The sequence below is a fragment of the Tamandua tetradactyla genome, chromosome 1, assembly GCF_023851605.1.
Source record: "Tamandua tetradactyla isolate mTamTet1 chromosome 1, mTamTet1.pri, whole genome shotgun sequence".
NCBI classification, from domain to species: domain Eukaryota; kingdom Metazoa; phylum Chordata; class Mammalia; order Pilosa; family Myrmecophagidae; genus Tamandua; species Tamandua tetradactyla.
In genome coordinates this window covers 123,420,031-123,432,774 of record NC_135327.1, presented here as the reverse complement: position 1 = coordinate 123,432,774, position 12,744 = coordinate 123,420,031, and the positions used below count along the sequence as shown (strand labels likewise).

At 43.4% G+C, this 12,744-nt stretch overlaps 1 protein-coding gene across 3 annotated transcripts in view; it reads right to left on the bottom strand.

Annotated features, from left to right (window-relative positions):
* Positions 1–10,743, bottom strand: part of CDK6 (cyclin dependent kinase 6) — a 239,945-nt gene extending 229,202 nt beyond the window's left edge. The window contains exons 1-2 of one of the 3 annotated variants that reach the window (XM_077123888.1): positions 10,599–10,743; positions 7,195–7,805 (exon numbers count right to left, since the gene is read on the bottom strand). In XM_077123888.1, the coding sequence (XP_076980003.1) occupies positions 7,195–7,427 (233 nt within the window). In that variant the 5' untranslated portion in view covers positions 7,428–7,805; positions 10,599–10,743. Of the gene's footprint in view, positions 1–7,194; positions 8,075–10,598 lie in introns of those variants that run through there. The other 2 variants (XM_077123906.1, XM_077123897.1) reach the window with 2 other exon arrangements.
* Between the last annotated feature and the right edge of the window lie 2,001 nt (positions 10,744–12,744).

The following is a 12,744-nucleotide window of genomic DNA, read 5'->3' as shown; positions in this document are numbered from 1 at the left end:
CCTCACACCCTCGTATAATAAAATCCACTAATGAATACATTACCATTGGTTAAGTTTGACACCAATTTCCATTATCCAAGTTAAAGACTATATTTTACTATAATTACTATAAATTCAATAGACATCTTTTCAGAAATGCCTACCTCTGTTCATGCTTTCACATTATATGCGGGTGGTGGAATGAAAACACGTATCTATATACATGTCAGTTTCTTCCACCAAATTATAAATCACCCGAGGGCAGGTACTAATTTTGTTACTGCACTTTATGTGTATAATATTTGATTTTCAGATATTTAATTTCACTTTTTCATATAGAAGGAGAAACTGTAGCTTACAGTTATTAAAGTAGCCGAATCAGGATAGAATCAAACTTTTCTTGACTCTTAGCCCACAACCAGGAATATTTTTAAAACCTGTTATGGAAAATTTCAAACATATACAAATGAAGAGAGAATTATACAACGCAATTCCACAGCTTTAACAATGATCAACTCATAGCCCAATTCTGGCTCATTTATACCCCATTTTGAAACAAATTCCACATCCTATACCATTTTATTCGTAAACTTTTCAATACATAGGTACTTTTGTGATCACTGTCTTAATCAAAAGGTCTGTGCTGAATACAGAGATGATTAATAAATTCTCATTAAATGCTAGAGATCAATCAGAATAATCTCTTTATGAGTTGACTTTATATATGCTTTCAGACATTACCCTTTTCTGATTTAAAAATTAAATTGAGTTCTTATATGCTACACTCATTCATTTATTCACAAATATTTATTCTGTGCCTACAGGATGCCAGGCAGCATGCTAAGTACTTGGGATATAAGGAACAAGACAACACATCCCTTCTTTCAGAGATTTCACATTCAACTGTTTTGAACACACACATACACCCAACCACATGTGTTTTGAGGAGCTGGAATTAATTCAGGTTGGAAGATTACTTCTTAAGTAAACCTACCAGTTTTTCCAGGTGAAATCCAAATTCTCAGTACACAAACTATGAGAAGGAGCAGAAGACAAGGCCTGAATGGAATACAAAATCTTGACATCCGTTAAGGAACTATTAGGAAGATTTTACCTAAATTTTACTTCTCCTGATAGTTTTCCCAGTAAAGAAAGCCAAAGATATTAATGTGAAAAACAAAAGAATTCAAGCAACTGATAACATATTTATAACATCTTACCTTTTAAAATGTTCAAATCATTTTCAACTTTTACTGAGCACATGCGAGTATCCCATGTTAATGTCTTCATCATATATAAATTAAGTCCAAGACTGTATAGTACACTAAAGTACTACATATTTAAACTGCAAAACTTTCCTTAATGTAAACTATATAGACTGGAGTAAAATGGAAATGAAACTTTCTTTTTTCAGTATTTTAAAATTATTTCATAAGAAATTCAATAAGTGTAATCCAATATACAGATCCACTTTCCCTCTTTATCTGACACTCCAAAGAATTATCATTTTTTCCCATGCAGTTCCCTACTTAAAAGCTTCATGTGTTCATTTATTCATTTTATTTCCACTGAATATAAGGGTATAAGGATCACAAGACGCTCCCTGCCTCAGGAAGCTTACAAATGTGCTTAGAAAGGGTAAGAAAAGGATGGTGGGGTTGAGGGTGGGGTTAGAAGGAATATACGGGGGCAGAAATATGCTAAGCGCTATAAAGGAAATCCAAAGTTGTTAAGGTTCAAAGGAAGCAGAAATTTTATCCAAATGGAGGTATTAAGGAGCACACCACAAAAAAGGTGGCATTAGAACATGGTTCTGAAGGATTAATAGCATTTCAACAGGTGGAAACGGTGGTGCAGGGAGGAACAGAGATGTATGTTTCACATCAGTACAAATTAAAGGCACAGAGGTGGATGGCATGCAAGGTAGTCAGAGGAAATGGAGTGGTCTGTTTGTAGGATGCATATGACAGATGCGTACAATGAGCACAAGCAAATTCCATCTAAGCCAAGGATAATACTAAAGACAAAAACTGGACAGTTAAAGAACATTTTAAAATATAATATCGATACTTGAAGGCTCTTACCGAATGGACTTTATTTCGCATATGTGCATTACATGCAGTTAATATCCAATACACCCAATAATCTCATGTCAACATTAGCTTAAGATACTTGCTACTACTGTGTGCAATTCTAAAAGGACAAAAAGTCCTCATATGAAGGGTTTACTGTTCAATTTGTTCTACTGCATTCATTTATTCAGGAAATAGATACTGGGCAACTAACAGTTATAGACACTATGTTATTTGTGGATATAAAAGGCAAAATCCTTGTTTTCAAGTCAGCAAGCACAACAAGCATTAAGATGAAAATACTTTTATATCTCAAAGAAGTGCTTTCTGGCATGCTGTGACTATTAGTAATCCTATCCTGCTCATGCAGGATATAAGCTTGGGTTTGAACCTTAGCTATCCTCAATTTATATGCACAATACACATACTGTGGAATAAAGCAGTTGACTAAAAGCAAAACAATTTGTTAGCATCCCTACACAGACCAAAGGGGGTCAAACTATGTTAAATCTAAGAGCCCTTCTAATTAAAAAATGTTCAATATTATGATTCTAATTCTACTAGAGTAAATCTTTTAGGAAGGCTGGATAATAGGAATCAATCATTAAAATGGATACTTAAAAAATATGGCTGCTTAAATTACAAAATTAGTAGTTGGCCAAATTCAGATTAACTACTATGGGCAAAAATCAGGTCAAAAATATTTAATTATCCTATCTCAAATGGACTTTCAGGGTACTATTGCCACATCCAGATTCCTGTTACATGCCTAAAGATGCCTTTACTTCACCTTTCAGGTGACAACAGTTATATGCATAGCTGCTAAAACAAAAATCAGGTATGGCAGCAAACTGGTGATATTCAAAAGAACTGCCCAGCAGCTCTTGTAAAATCCTCCCTCTGGTTGCTGACCTGCTTGCCCCTCCAGACTTAAGATGAACTAGATCATCACTCAAATGGTGATCTAAATGTAGGAATGCCTGTTATCAACCTCTGGTGCCTATTCTTAGTGCCGTCTCTTGGACTTTGGCCAAAGCACAATATCACACATACTATCTTTTCCTGTCTCCAATTTACCTGCACCCAGATTTCCCCTCTGCCACGTCCCACTGCACCCAGGAAGCTCAAATTAATTTACTTCCCATGGAAACAGGAATTTTCTTCCGAACCTCAAGAGAATTAGCAATAACAAGATTAGTTCTTCAAGAAGCAGAGATAAATACACTTGCTTATCTATTTGCAGGTTGTTAGATTGCCTAATTTCCAGGATTATGGTGTTTATTTTGTTAAATGGGTAGTAGGTGCAAGAGCCACCCTATGTAATATTTCACTTATCAGACAAGTTTAAAGGATAGTTATAACACATTCTTTAAAAACAGAATCTAATGGAATAATCATACTACTTTTTAAAGATATAATTCAGTAGGGAACGATGCAAAATTCAAGAATTTCTTGAATTGATATGATATTTATTCCTGGCAAACAAACCATCACCTTTGCCTCCATATAGTTCATTTCTTCCAAACTGTAAATGTACTCACTTGATTTAACTTCTTCCATCAACCAAAACATTTTTAAATTGCTACCCAGATTTAAGAACAAGTCAACAACTTTTAATGTCAGGATAGACAAGCTGCTTGACCACTCTGGACTTTAATTTCTTTATAACATAAAAGGCCTAAAAGACTTTCAAAATTTCTTCTAACACTAGTATCCTGTGATTCTACAATAAAACAGTGTAAGAGTTGGGTGTTTCTTTAAAAAAAAAAAAAAATTCCTGAGGAATCATAAATGTATTTTCTTTAAAGGATAATTTACTTTTAATAAGGAGGTTGGTTTACATTAATACTCATTTATACATGTTTTAAACATAGGAAAATACCCCCAAAATATCCAAGTTTATACAAGTTTCCTTTTCTTTTATTTTTTTCCATGATTCCATGTTTATAATAGCTGTATTAAAAGGATGCAACTGCAATGTTAAAAATTCAGCATTATTAAATTTTTCTGGAAGAATAAGGAATGGGCAGAACACCATTGTAAAAATGTTTACTAAACAATCTTGATAAATTGAAAACTTTTCAAGGAACTCTTAAAGAATGAAGGAACAAACATATTTTTAACATACTGAAGCTTGAAAGGAGAATCAAAACTCCTGTTTTTCCTGTTTTCACTGAAACAATAATAAATGCATTATTTATCTACAAAATAATCCTTTTATTCAGAATTAACTCCACCTGAAGATCTGGCTTTACACTGTGACATATAATGGGGTATGTTTCTTCTATTCTATTAATGGTTAGGTTTTTGTAGAGAAGCTCTATTTTATACCCCTTTTATGCAATAATTACTGAGCTCTTTAAAATGATAAAATTGGAAAACTCTCCTGGAAGAATAATCACTATCTGTAGGGAAAGCCTGTAATTAGGATCAGTTACTTGTGACTTGAAGGCCATGCGCCCTTTTAAGAAACCTTTAAAGAGACATAGGTCTGTAAAACTGATTCTGTGAAGCAATAGTAAGTCACAGGTTTGGGGACCCAATCTTGACAACTCTTTCTTGGAAGAAAAAGAATTGCTGTCACCTGTCCTTGATTTCCTGACCCTGTTAGAATAAATACTAGCCATGACTAAAACCCAGAATTCCTTAGTCTGGTCAAGCAAGTCATGGAGGCCATCAGCTGCCTGAAGGCAGAGAAAGGAAGAAACAGGACCAAAACAAAAAGGGAATGAAGAGCTGTAAACCTGTGAGGGTGACATTATTATGGATAATTCCCTCAAGTATCACTAACCTCCTGGCATACTCCCTGATAATCTTTTCTGACAAACTAGAAGCTAATTATACTCAAGTAGCCTGTAGGTTCTGAGCCTATGTCTGGATTTGAATATGATTCGTTCTTCAAAAGGTCAGGTGAACTGATGCCTTCCTGGAAACTTACTCCTGGGCAATCTACCTGAATCTACCTGAATACAAACACTACTTAAGACATGTGAAGTACTTTAAATTTACAAAGTGCTTTCATATACACTATCTCACTTTATCTATAACTGTATGTGAAAGGTGTCACCATCACTGCTTTATAAAAATAATTTTAGAAAATGATGCCTTTGATTCAATACACAAGTATATCATCCTGAAATTTCACAACATAACCCAAATCATGGGTCGATTAGCCACCTCTAAAGATACACCAATCTCAGGAAGAAAAATCAAGAGAACAAGATGGATCAGCCGAAATTTACCAGCACAATGGTAAAAACAACTCAGCCTTCTTTTGTCATAAGAATGGACTGTGCTGTGTAATCTACAGAGTTACACAGAGGTGCCTCTCATTAGAAGGATATTGTTTTTATTCACGTACCCAATAATCACCCTTCACTGGATACTCACAGGTAGCAGACAAAATAGAACAAGAACTTCTGTCTTAAAATTTTAGTGGCAGATTTCAATCTTTGGGCAGTACTTAGGTGATTCCTTTGAAAAGATAATTAACAGTGCTAAATGCACCCTCTCTTATGCCCTCCAGTCTCATAAATACCTCCAAATAGGGTTTTTGTTGTTTTCAACAAAGAAAAACACATACATACAGACACAAGGTGATGTATAGCTTTTACATATAATCCCATCTTCCTAAAACTCTCATTCTCCCAATCTCATTATCTCTTGTCCCTCCTCCCTTTACTGGCTGAAGTAAAGTATGATAGCATCCTATCTTTAAAACCATTTACCATCTTATTTATGCATTTATGATTCTTTGCTGCCTTTCACAGCCTGGATCTAACTGTCTTGGCAACAAAGCACCACACAAATCACCCAAGCTGGGATAGGAGGAGTCAAGTTAAAACCTCCCAGGAAGATTTTGTAGACACTTGGGCTCCCTGAGTCTGTAAAGGGCTCGGTATTTCAAAGGTCAGTCTTGGGTCTCTTCACTTTGATGACTAATGTTAAGTTGTTTGACTTTTTACAAAAATATTTAGCTGTGCTTATTTACATAATTTCGTCCCAGTGCACACAGTAGGCATATATTTGTTGAACAGAATCCCTAGATGGATGAGAATAAGGAGAATATTGTGAGACTTTCTTCTCCAAGACTATTTTGAGAGTTGAAAAAGGTAAAATCACAATCCAATTTGTAGAAATTTCTGTGCATTCCTTTTCACCTTTACACTATATATCTGTTTTTAAAAAGGGAAAAGAAAAAAGGATGACATACCATGCAATGTCAACCACACAATGAGGAAATGCCAGAATTACTTAGAAAATACCATTATCCTAAATCACACACATTTTCGATTAAAACTGGTTAGGCTTTCAAGGACTGCTGCAAGGCTTTCAAGGACTGCTGTCTTCTTCCCACCCATTTGCACAACTTATTCAGGAGAAAAACAAGGCAGAACATTTTGAATCTTTTGGGAGATACCACATTCTGGACTCACATCTAATCTTTTGAAATAGTCTAAGGACGATGCCAGTCAGAAATACAAAGGAATAATGAAGAGGTAACATTTTGGGGGGGGGGGGGGGAATTTTCTTAAACGACACTATCTGAAACTGGGTCCAGCAAGGAAGCTCCTTAGATCATCAAGAATCACTAATCATTATGTATCTTTAATAAAAAGAAATTAGGGGTATGGCTGGCAAAAATATTCTTGAAAGTTTCTGCATTTTTAACTTTATTTATACTAGGCTTAAGTGAAATTCTCTTTCTATTATAAAATTATAAAATTATCAGACCTCATTCTGTTACCTCTTGCTCATTCTGGTTTCTCAAAAATAGCCCAATAACTGAAGAAAAACGTGTGGCAATGGTGGTGTCTTAGATTGGCTTGTCCCAACAAGCTACCTAATTCCCTCAGATTCCTCTACTTGGGGGACAGGGAGAAAACACTTAGACCTTGCAAAGTGACGGGGAGGCCTGAGCAGGTTACGTTTTCAGGCTTGTCTTTGGGCTCACTGTCTGGCAAGGTCAATGGCGCTGGCTTGTGGCTCTGTTGACAAAACTTACTCGCACTATGTAAATAGGTCAAGAGGTGGCGCTCAGTCTCCCCAGGCACACTCTTCCCTGCACCCTCCCGGGCTGAGGACCCTCGACACTCCCCAGGCTCCCGACCCCCGACGGCTTGGGCGCCGCTCTCCAGCTCACCTGACCACATTGGGGTGCTCGAAGGTCTCCAGGTGCCTCAGCACTGCCACCTCGCGGATGGTGGAGAGCGGCATGCCCTCTTCGCCGGTCTGCACCCGCACGCGCTTCAGCGCCACGAAACGGCCTCCGTTCTTTAGGTCCCGGGCCTTGAACACCTTCCCGTAGGCGCCCTCCCCGATCTCCGCCACGCACTCATACTGCTGGTCCGCGCGGCTCAGGCCGTCCTTCTCCATGCTGCCCGGACGCCGCCCCGAGCGGCGCCGCTGGAGCCGGTGAAAGGCGCGCTCGAATCGCTCGCGGCCGCCGCTCACCTCCTCCCGGGATCCCCGGCCCGCTCCCTCGCGCCGCGGAGCTCGGTCTCCTTCTTCCTTGCCTGCGCCGGCTACGGGACTCAAGCTCTCGCGGCCGCCGGAGCTCGATGGACCGACCTCTTCACCGGCGGGAGCAGCCCTGGTGCCGACGCCGCGAAACTCCGCCTGCCGAGTCGCCGCCGCCGCGGGAGAAGCGAGCCGATCCCTCCTCTTCCCTTCCCAAAGCGGAGTCCTCTGCTGAGACAGCGAGGCGATTACATAGTCTCTGCCTGAGCACTTCTCAGTCCAAACTTATTTCACCTAAAAGAGGAGATGGCAGGACAAGAAGAAATTGCAATCAGACATCCCAGGCGCTTTCCTCGGGGTTCCTGCAGACTCCCCCTCCTCCTCCTTCACGAAGCCCCCATCGCTACCCTCCGAGCTCTCCTGCCGTCTCCCAGGTCACTTAATCCTTCCTGGTTCTTCCAAGAAAAGCGAAGTTACTTTTCTGGAATTCCCTGCGGAGCTGGAGCCGTCTACGCGCCGGGAGGTTGCAGGGGCCCCTCGGGGATGAGCGCGCCGCGCGGGACGCAGTGGAACGGGAGGGGGCGTGCCAAGCAGCCCAGAGTGTGCCGGGAGTGCGGGGGAGGGGAGGCGCCGGGTTCGCCAATGTCACGGTTTAATATTTATCCCTATATCATCGTATTGTACTGCTACCCTCCCCGCCTCCGGGGGCCTGGACGTGCAGGAAAAGGCAGTCCTGAGGTGGCGGGGGGCGTTCAGGGGTCATGCACAAGCTGGTGTGAACGGACTGTGGGTCCACCCGTGTGGGGCCGCAGAATGTGGGTGGGGGCTCCCAGGACCCTGTAACCCGATGCTTAAGAGAAGGGGTGGTCAGACATCTGCTCGGAAATTGCTTCCTTTCTTTCTACTTTCAGTTTTTCTATGAGGAGACATTTAAAAACGACTCGCACACACGAATGGTCTTTTGGGGGTAAAGGAGTCTAGCTAGAAACGAATTTTTCTTTCAACTCAGAGGACCTCCGTGGTAGAAATCCAGAAAGGGCAACCCATCAGGTTGGGGAGGGCTTGGGCTCCCGCTACTTGAGGGTGGGCGAGCAAGGGGTCCTGGAAGGGGAAGTCGCTCAGGGGCCGCAAGGGTGGGAGAAAGGGGTTTTCACTACATTTTCGCATGTCGCCTCCTTAAAGAATAACTTCAAGAGAAAGGTGGCATAACCATGACTCGCCCTAAGTTTTCAACTGATTTCAACCACAGTAAAACTCGACTTCCCACCCACCTCCCCCAAAAGTGGGGTGGAAGCGGGCCAGGGTGTTAATGCTGTGTCTGTGGGGATGAGAGGGGTTGCGACCTCCGGGTCGGGATTCGCGGACCTTTCTCCATTTCCAAGACGGTCCCTGAGGTAGGTAGCTGAGGCGGCTGCACCATACGTAACTCCTGGGCTTGAGGCCCGGTCGGGTCTGCAGCCGAACGCCCCCGCACAACAAAGCCCGGGGGAGGGGGCACCCAACCTCCCCTTTCCCTTCAGCTGCAATCCCGGGCGCAGGGTATTCCCTATCCACCACCGCGGTGGCCTCGGTCAAACATTCCAGCCGCGTGTCCTTAATTCCTGGGACACCTCGGAATTACCTGCCTTGCAAACCGCCGGCGGGGAATTTAAGAAACAACAACCCGCGCAACCCCACTAGGTGCATACGGCGCTGACTGCGACCAGGACAGAGCCCCTCACCCTCGCGCCATCCGGAGCTTTCCTTAAAAGGTGAAGACGAATACTGAGGGAGCCGAGGAACGAGCCACCAGAGCCCGTTGGGGCCCTAAGCAAGGGCGAGGGCCACACAGGTAGCGGGGGAGCCGCCACAGGCGGCTCAGCCAATCCCTCCCGCAACCTCCCCCCACCCCCGCAAGTCCAGCGGGAGGCTCAGCAGAAAAGGAAGCGTCCGGGGAGGTTCCACCCCCGCAGGGAACTGCGCCCCTGCCCCCGCCCGGTCCCGCACAGCCCGCAGCAAGCGCTCTGGCTCTGTCCCCCGCGCTCCCCGGGCCGTCGGCTTCTGCGGAGAAAAACGGGAGCAACAGTGCCTTTTCCCCCCCTCTCCTCCTCTTTTTTTTTTTTTTTTTTGTTGTTGTTGTTGCTTTCCCACGCTGGCTGAATGTGACTTGACCCCATTTCAAAAAAGTTTGACATAGTGCTTCAACATTTCCGCATTCCTCTGCGACTACAAAGGCTGCAGCCGCCTCCTTCTGCTTTCTGTCTCTGCTCCCTGTCTTCACACTCAATGAAATCCTTCATGTGCCTCTCCCGAAGCCTGCCAAGTACCCCAAGGGTCGCCACCAGCGCAGCGACAAAAGGGCACACCGGGACCGCGACTCCTGCGTGTGCGCACACGCAGTTGCGCCCACGTGCAGACGGGCGGGTTGCGGGGCCCGAGCGCTGCTCCCATGGGGCTTGCGTTTTAACTTCGATATTTTAAGTTATAAAAGTAAAGTTTGAAACTAAAGCAAACGGCCTGCATGCAGGCTGGCTGCGTTCACTCGTCTAACTGTACACAACACGCCCGCAGGGGTTGCCAGCAGGAAGCCTGCGTTAACATTTATCTCGTGGTGGGGAAGGTGGAACCCATACCCACACCTCCGTGAGCTGGAGAGAGAGCTTCCGTGGGGAAATAAATATGGGGTACCGAAGCATACTCTCCCGCATGGAGTCCTCAGAGGCAGAGCATTCTAAACTTTACTTGTGGGTTATTATGTGAGTGTCGGAGTGGAGTTCGAGTTCCGTTTGGATAAGTTTGTGTCTGTGTGGGTGTTTGTGGAAACGGATGTGCATAGGCACAAGATGTCGGTGTTGGGGGGTATTCCTAGTGTGGGTTGTCCCGCTTTCGCCAGATTAAGAGGAGTTCCTCTAGAGCCCCAAAGCCCCCGTAACCTACCCGGTGTCGGTTCAGAAGGGGTTAACCAAAGCAAGTCCAAGGACACCCAGACCCCCTCCGTCACCCCCACCCCTTCTCTCCCCACCCCGCCTCCGACACTGGCCCAGGCCCGGTAATTCCCCCGGGACCCTCCACCCCGCAGCCCACCCACCCGAGTGCACAGCCCCTCACCTGAGGAGCCTGGCCGCCTCGGGCCTGCGGAGGGACCTGCGTGTGTCAGTCCGACCTCCGCACGTGTCCACGGTTGCGCGGAGCAGGTAACTCGACTTCGGGGAAGGCGTTACCAGCACTTTCTCCGGCGAGGGGGTGGGCACTGCGGCGGAGGGCGGAGGGACCGCGGAGGGCGCCGCCCGCGTCGCTTGCCGGGGGCTGACGGGGGCCGCGCGGCTCCCGCCGGGGCTCGCGACTGGAGCCGGGGAAGTGAGGGGTGGTCGCGCGGCTGGGCGGGGACCTAGGAGGCCGCCCGCGCCGACACCCACGCGGCGGCGAGGCTGGGGGCTCGTGGCGCCGTGGCAAGCAAGTGTGCAAATTAAAGCCTTCCGGAGGGAGGGGAGGTGGCCAAGCCCCGGCTGTGCCCCGAGCCTCTGGGTTCCGCAGCCTTCGGCCCCGAGCGGTAGCGGTGGTAGCGGGGGTGGGGGTGGGCGAAAATTTCCGGCTTTCACAGTAACTGGAGTGGGGGACCCAGCGGCTGAAATTAGAGGCGTGAGAGGGAGAGGGTGGGATGTGTCGTCCGGAGTCACCGGAGTTTCCAAAGCCAGGGTCGCTCAAAGTTGGGGTTTTGACAGGGTGAGGCGGAGATAGCATCAGTTTATGTTGTGGACAAATGGGAAAAACACAAAGCAACCAACAGTAATAATTAGGGGCCGTGGGAGTGGTAAATACTAACACTTTCCAAGAAACTGAAAAATCAGACCAAAAAAATAACTCTTCGTCTCTATTTAAAAAAAAAGTTTGGCAGGACGCCTTGCAGAAAAGAAAATACTAATCTGCCCAAGCACTTTTCACTTTCAGCATGAGCTACATTTGTTTTGTTTTCCTTTGCTTCCTTTCGGCCGCACAAAGCCCTATCTTTTCCTTTTGGACTGAGGATATGGTTTGGACATTGTCAGGCACTCTTGTGGTTAACGATCTACTTGAAGGGGCTGGCTGGTTCACAATTAAGTGGTTAGCAACTGCTGAAGGTTCACTAAGGTATTTCTGAGGAGTTAAAGACTAGAATTTAGTGCAAATAACAGAACTGCAAGATAATAGGCACACACACAAAGAGGGAGAGAACGTGATTCGGTGGGTTCTCAGTTTAAACGCATTATTGGAATTCTGAAATTTGAAACCTTCTAAGAAACGAAGAACGTGTACTTTACCTGCTGAAAACCGTAATACTATTATTTCAGGTGAAAATGAGATTTTTGGGGGGAAAAATTTTCAAGACTTTCTACATGGAGTAAAAGAAAACTTAAAATATAGCTGTTTTTGGGGGAAAATTCATTGTTTTATATTTGTAGAATATTTGAAACTCTCTTAAACATCTTAAAGCAAAGCTTTTTTTTAAAAAAGATATTTCAGTGCTTTGTGGAAAAATTAAAGTCTGCAAAATTATGCTTGAATTGGAAATATTACCTCTATAAATATTCTTTGAGTTTTGGGATTAAACCATGTTACTAATTTCACAGCAGATTACATTTTTTTGCCTTAGTAAAATTGATTCTATACTAGTGTGAAGTAACAGGTTAGGTAAATAAAAGTTGATGTATTTCCATTAGCAAACATTTTTCAATGCTTTATAATAATTTTTTTTCTTAAATAATGAAAATGAAAAATGGCATGTCTTTAAGCTTAAGCAAATTCATAAAGTGCATTTTGTGTTTAGAAGCATACTTCTAAAATAAAATCTAATTTCTGAACAAAATTTGTATTTGTAAAGATCTTTATAATCTCATATACCTTAGAGACTTAAGAAGGCAAATTATTAGATTTTGCATTTATACAAAATGTTGGATCATTTATTAATCACCAGACACAAATGAGAACCCTCCATTTTGGTAATTGCCCATACTTATCATGCCTTTTAAAACAAAATTTACTTGCTGGTAATTAAGACATTTATATAATCCACAAATATTTGTCACAAAATAGTCATAGTAACCAGCATATGATTGCAAAATTGTATTTGAGTAAATAATTTAGTTAGAAAAATAGTTAACTATAAATATCTTTAAAATTAAAAGAAAAGTATCTTTTCTACATTAGGTTGCATTTTTTAAAAATTGAATTTGTCAACAACCACAGTTGGATTGGAAATTCCCTGATTTAGATTACT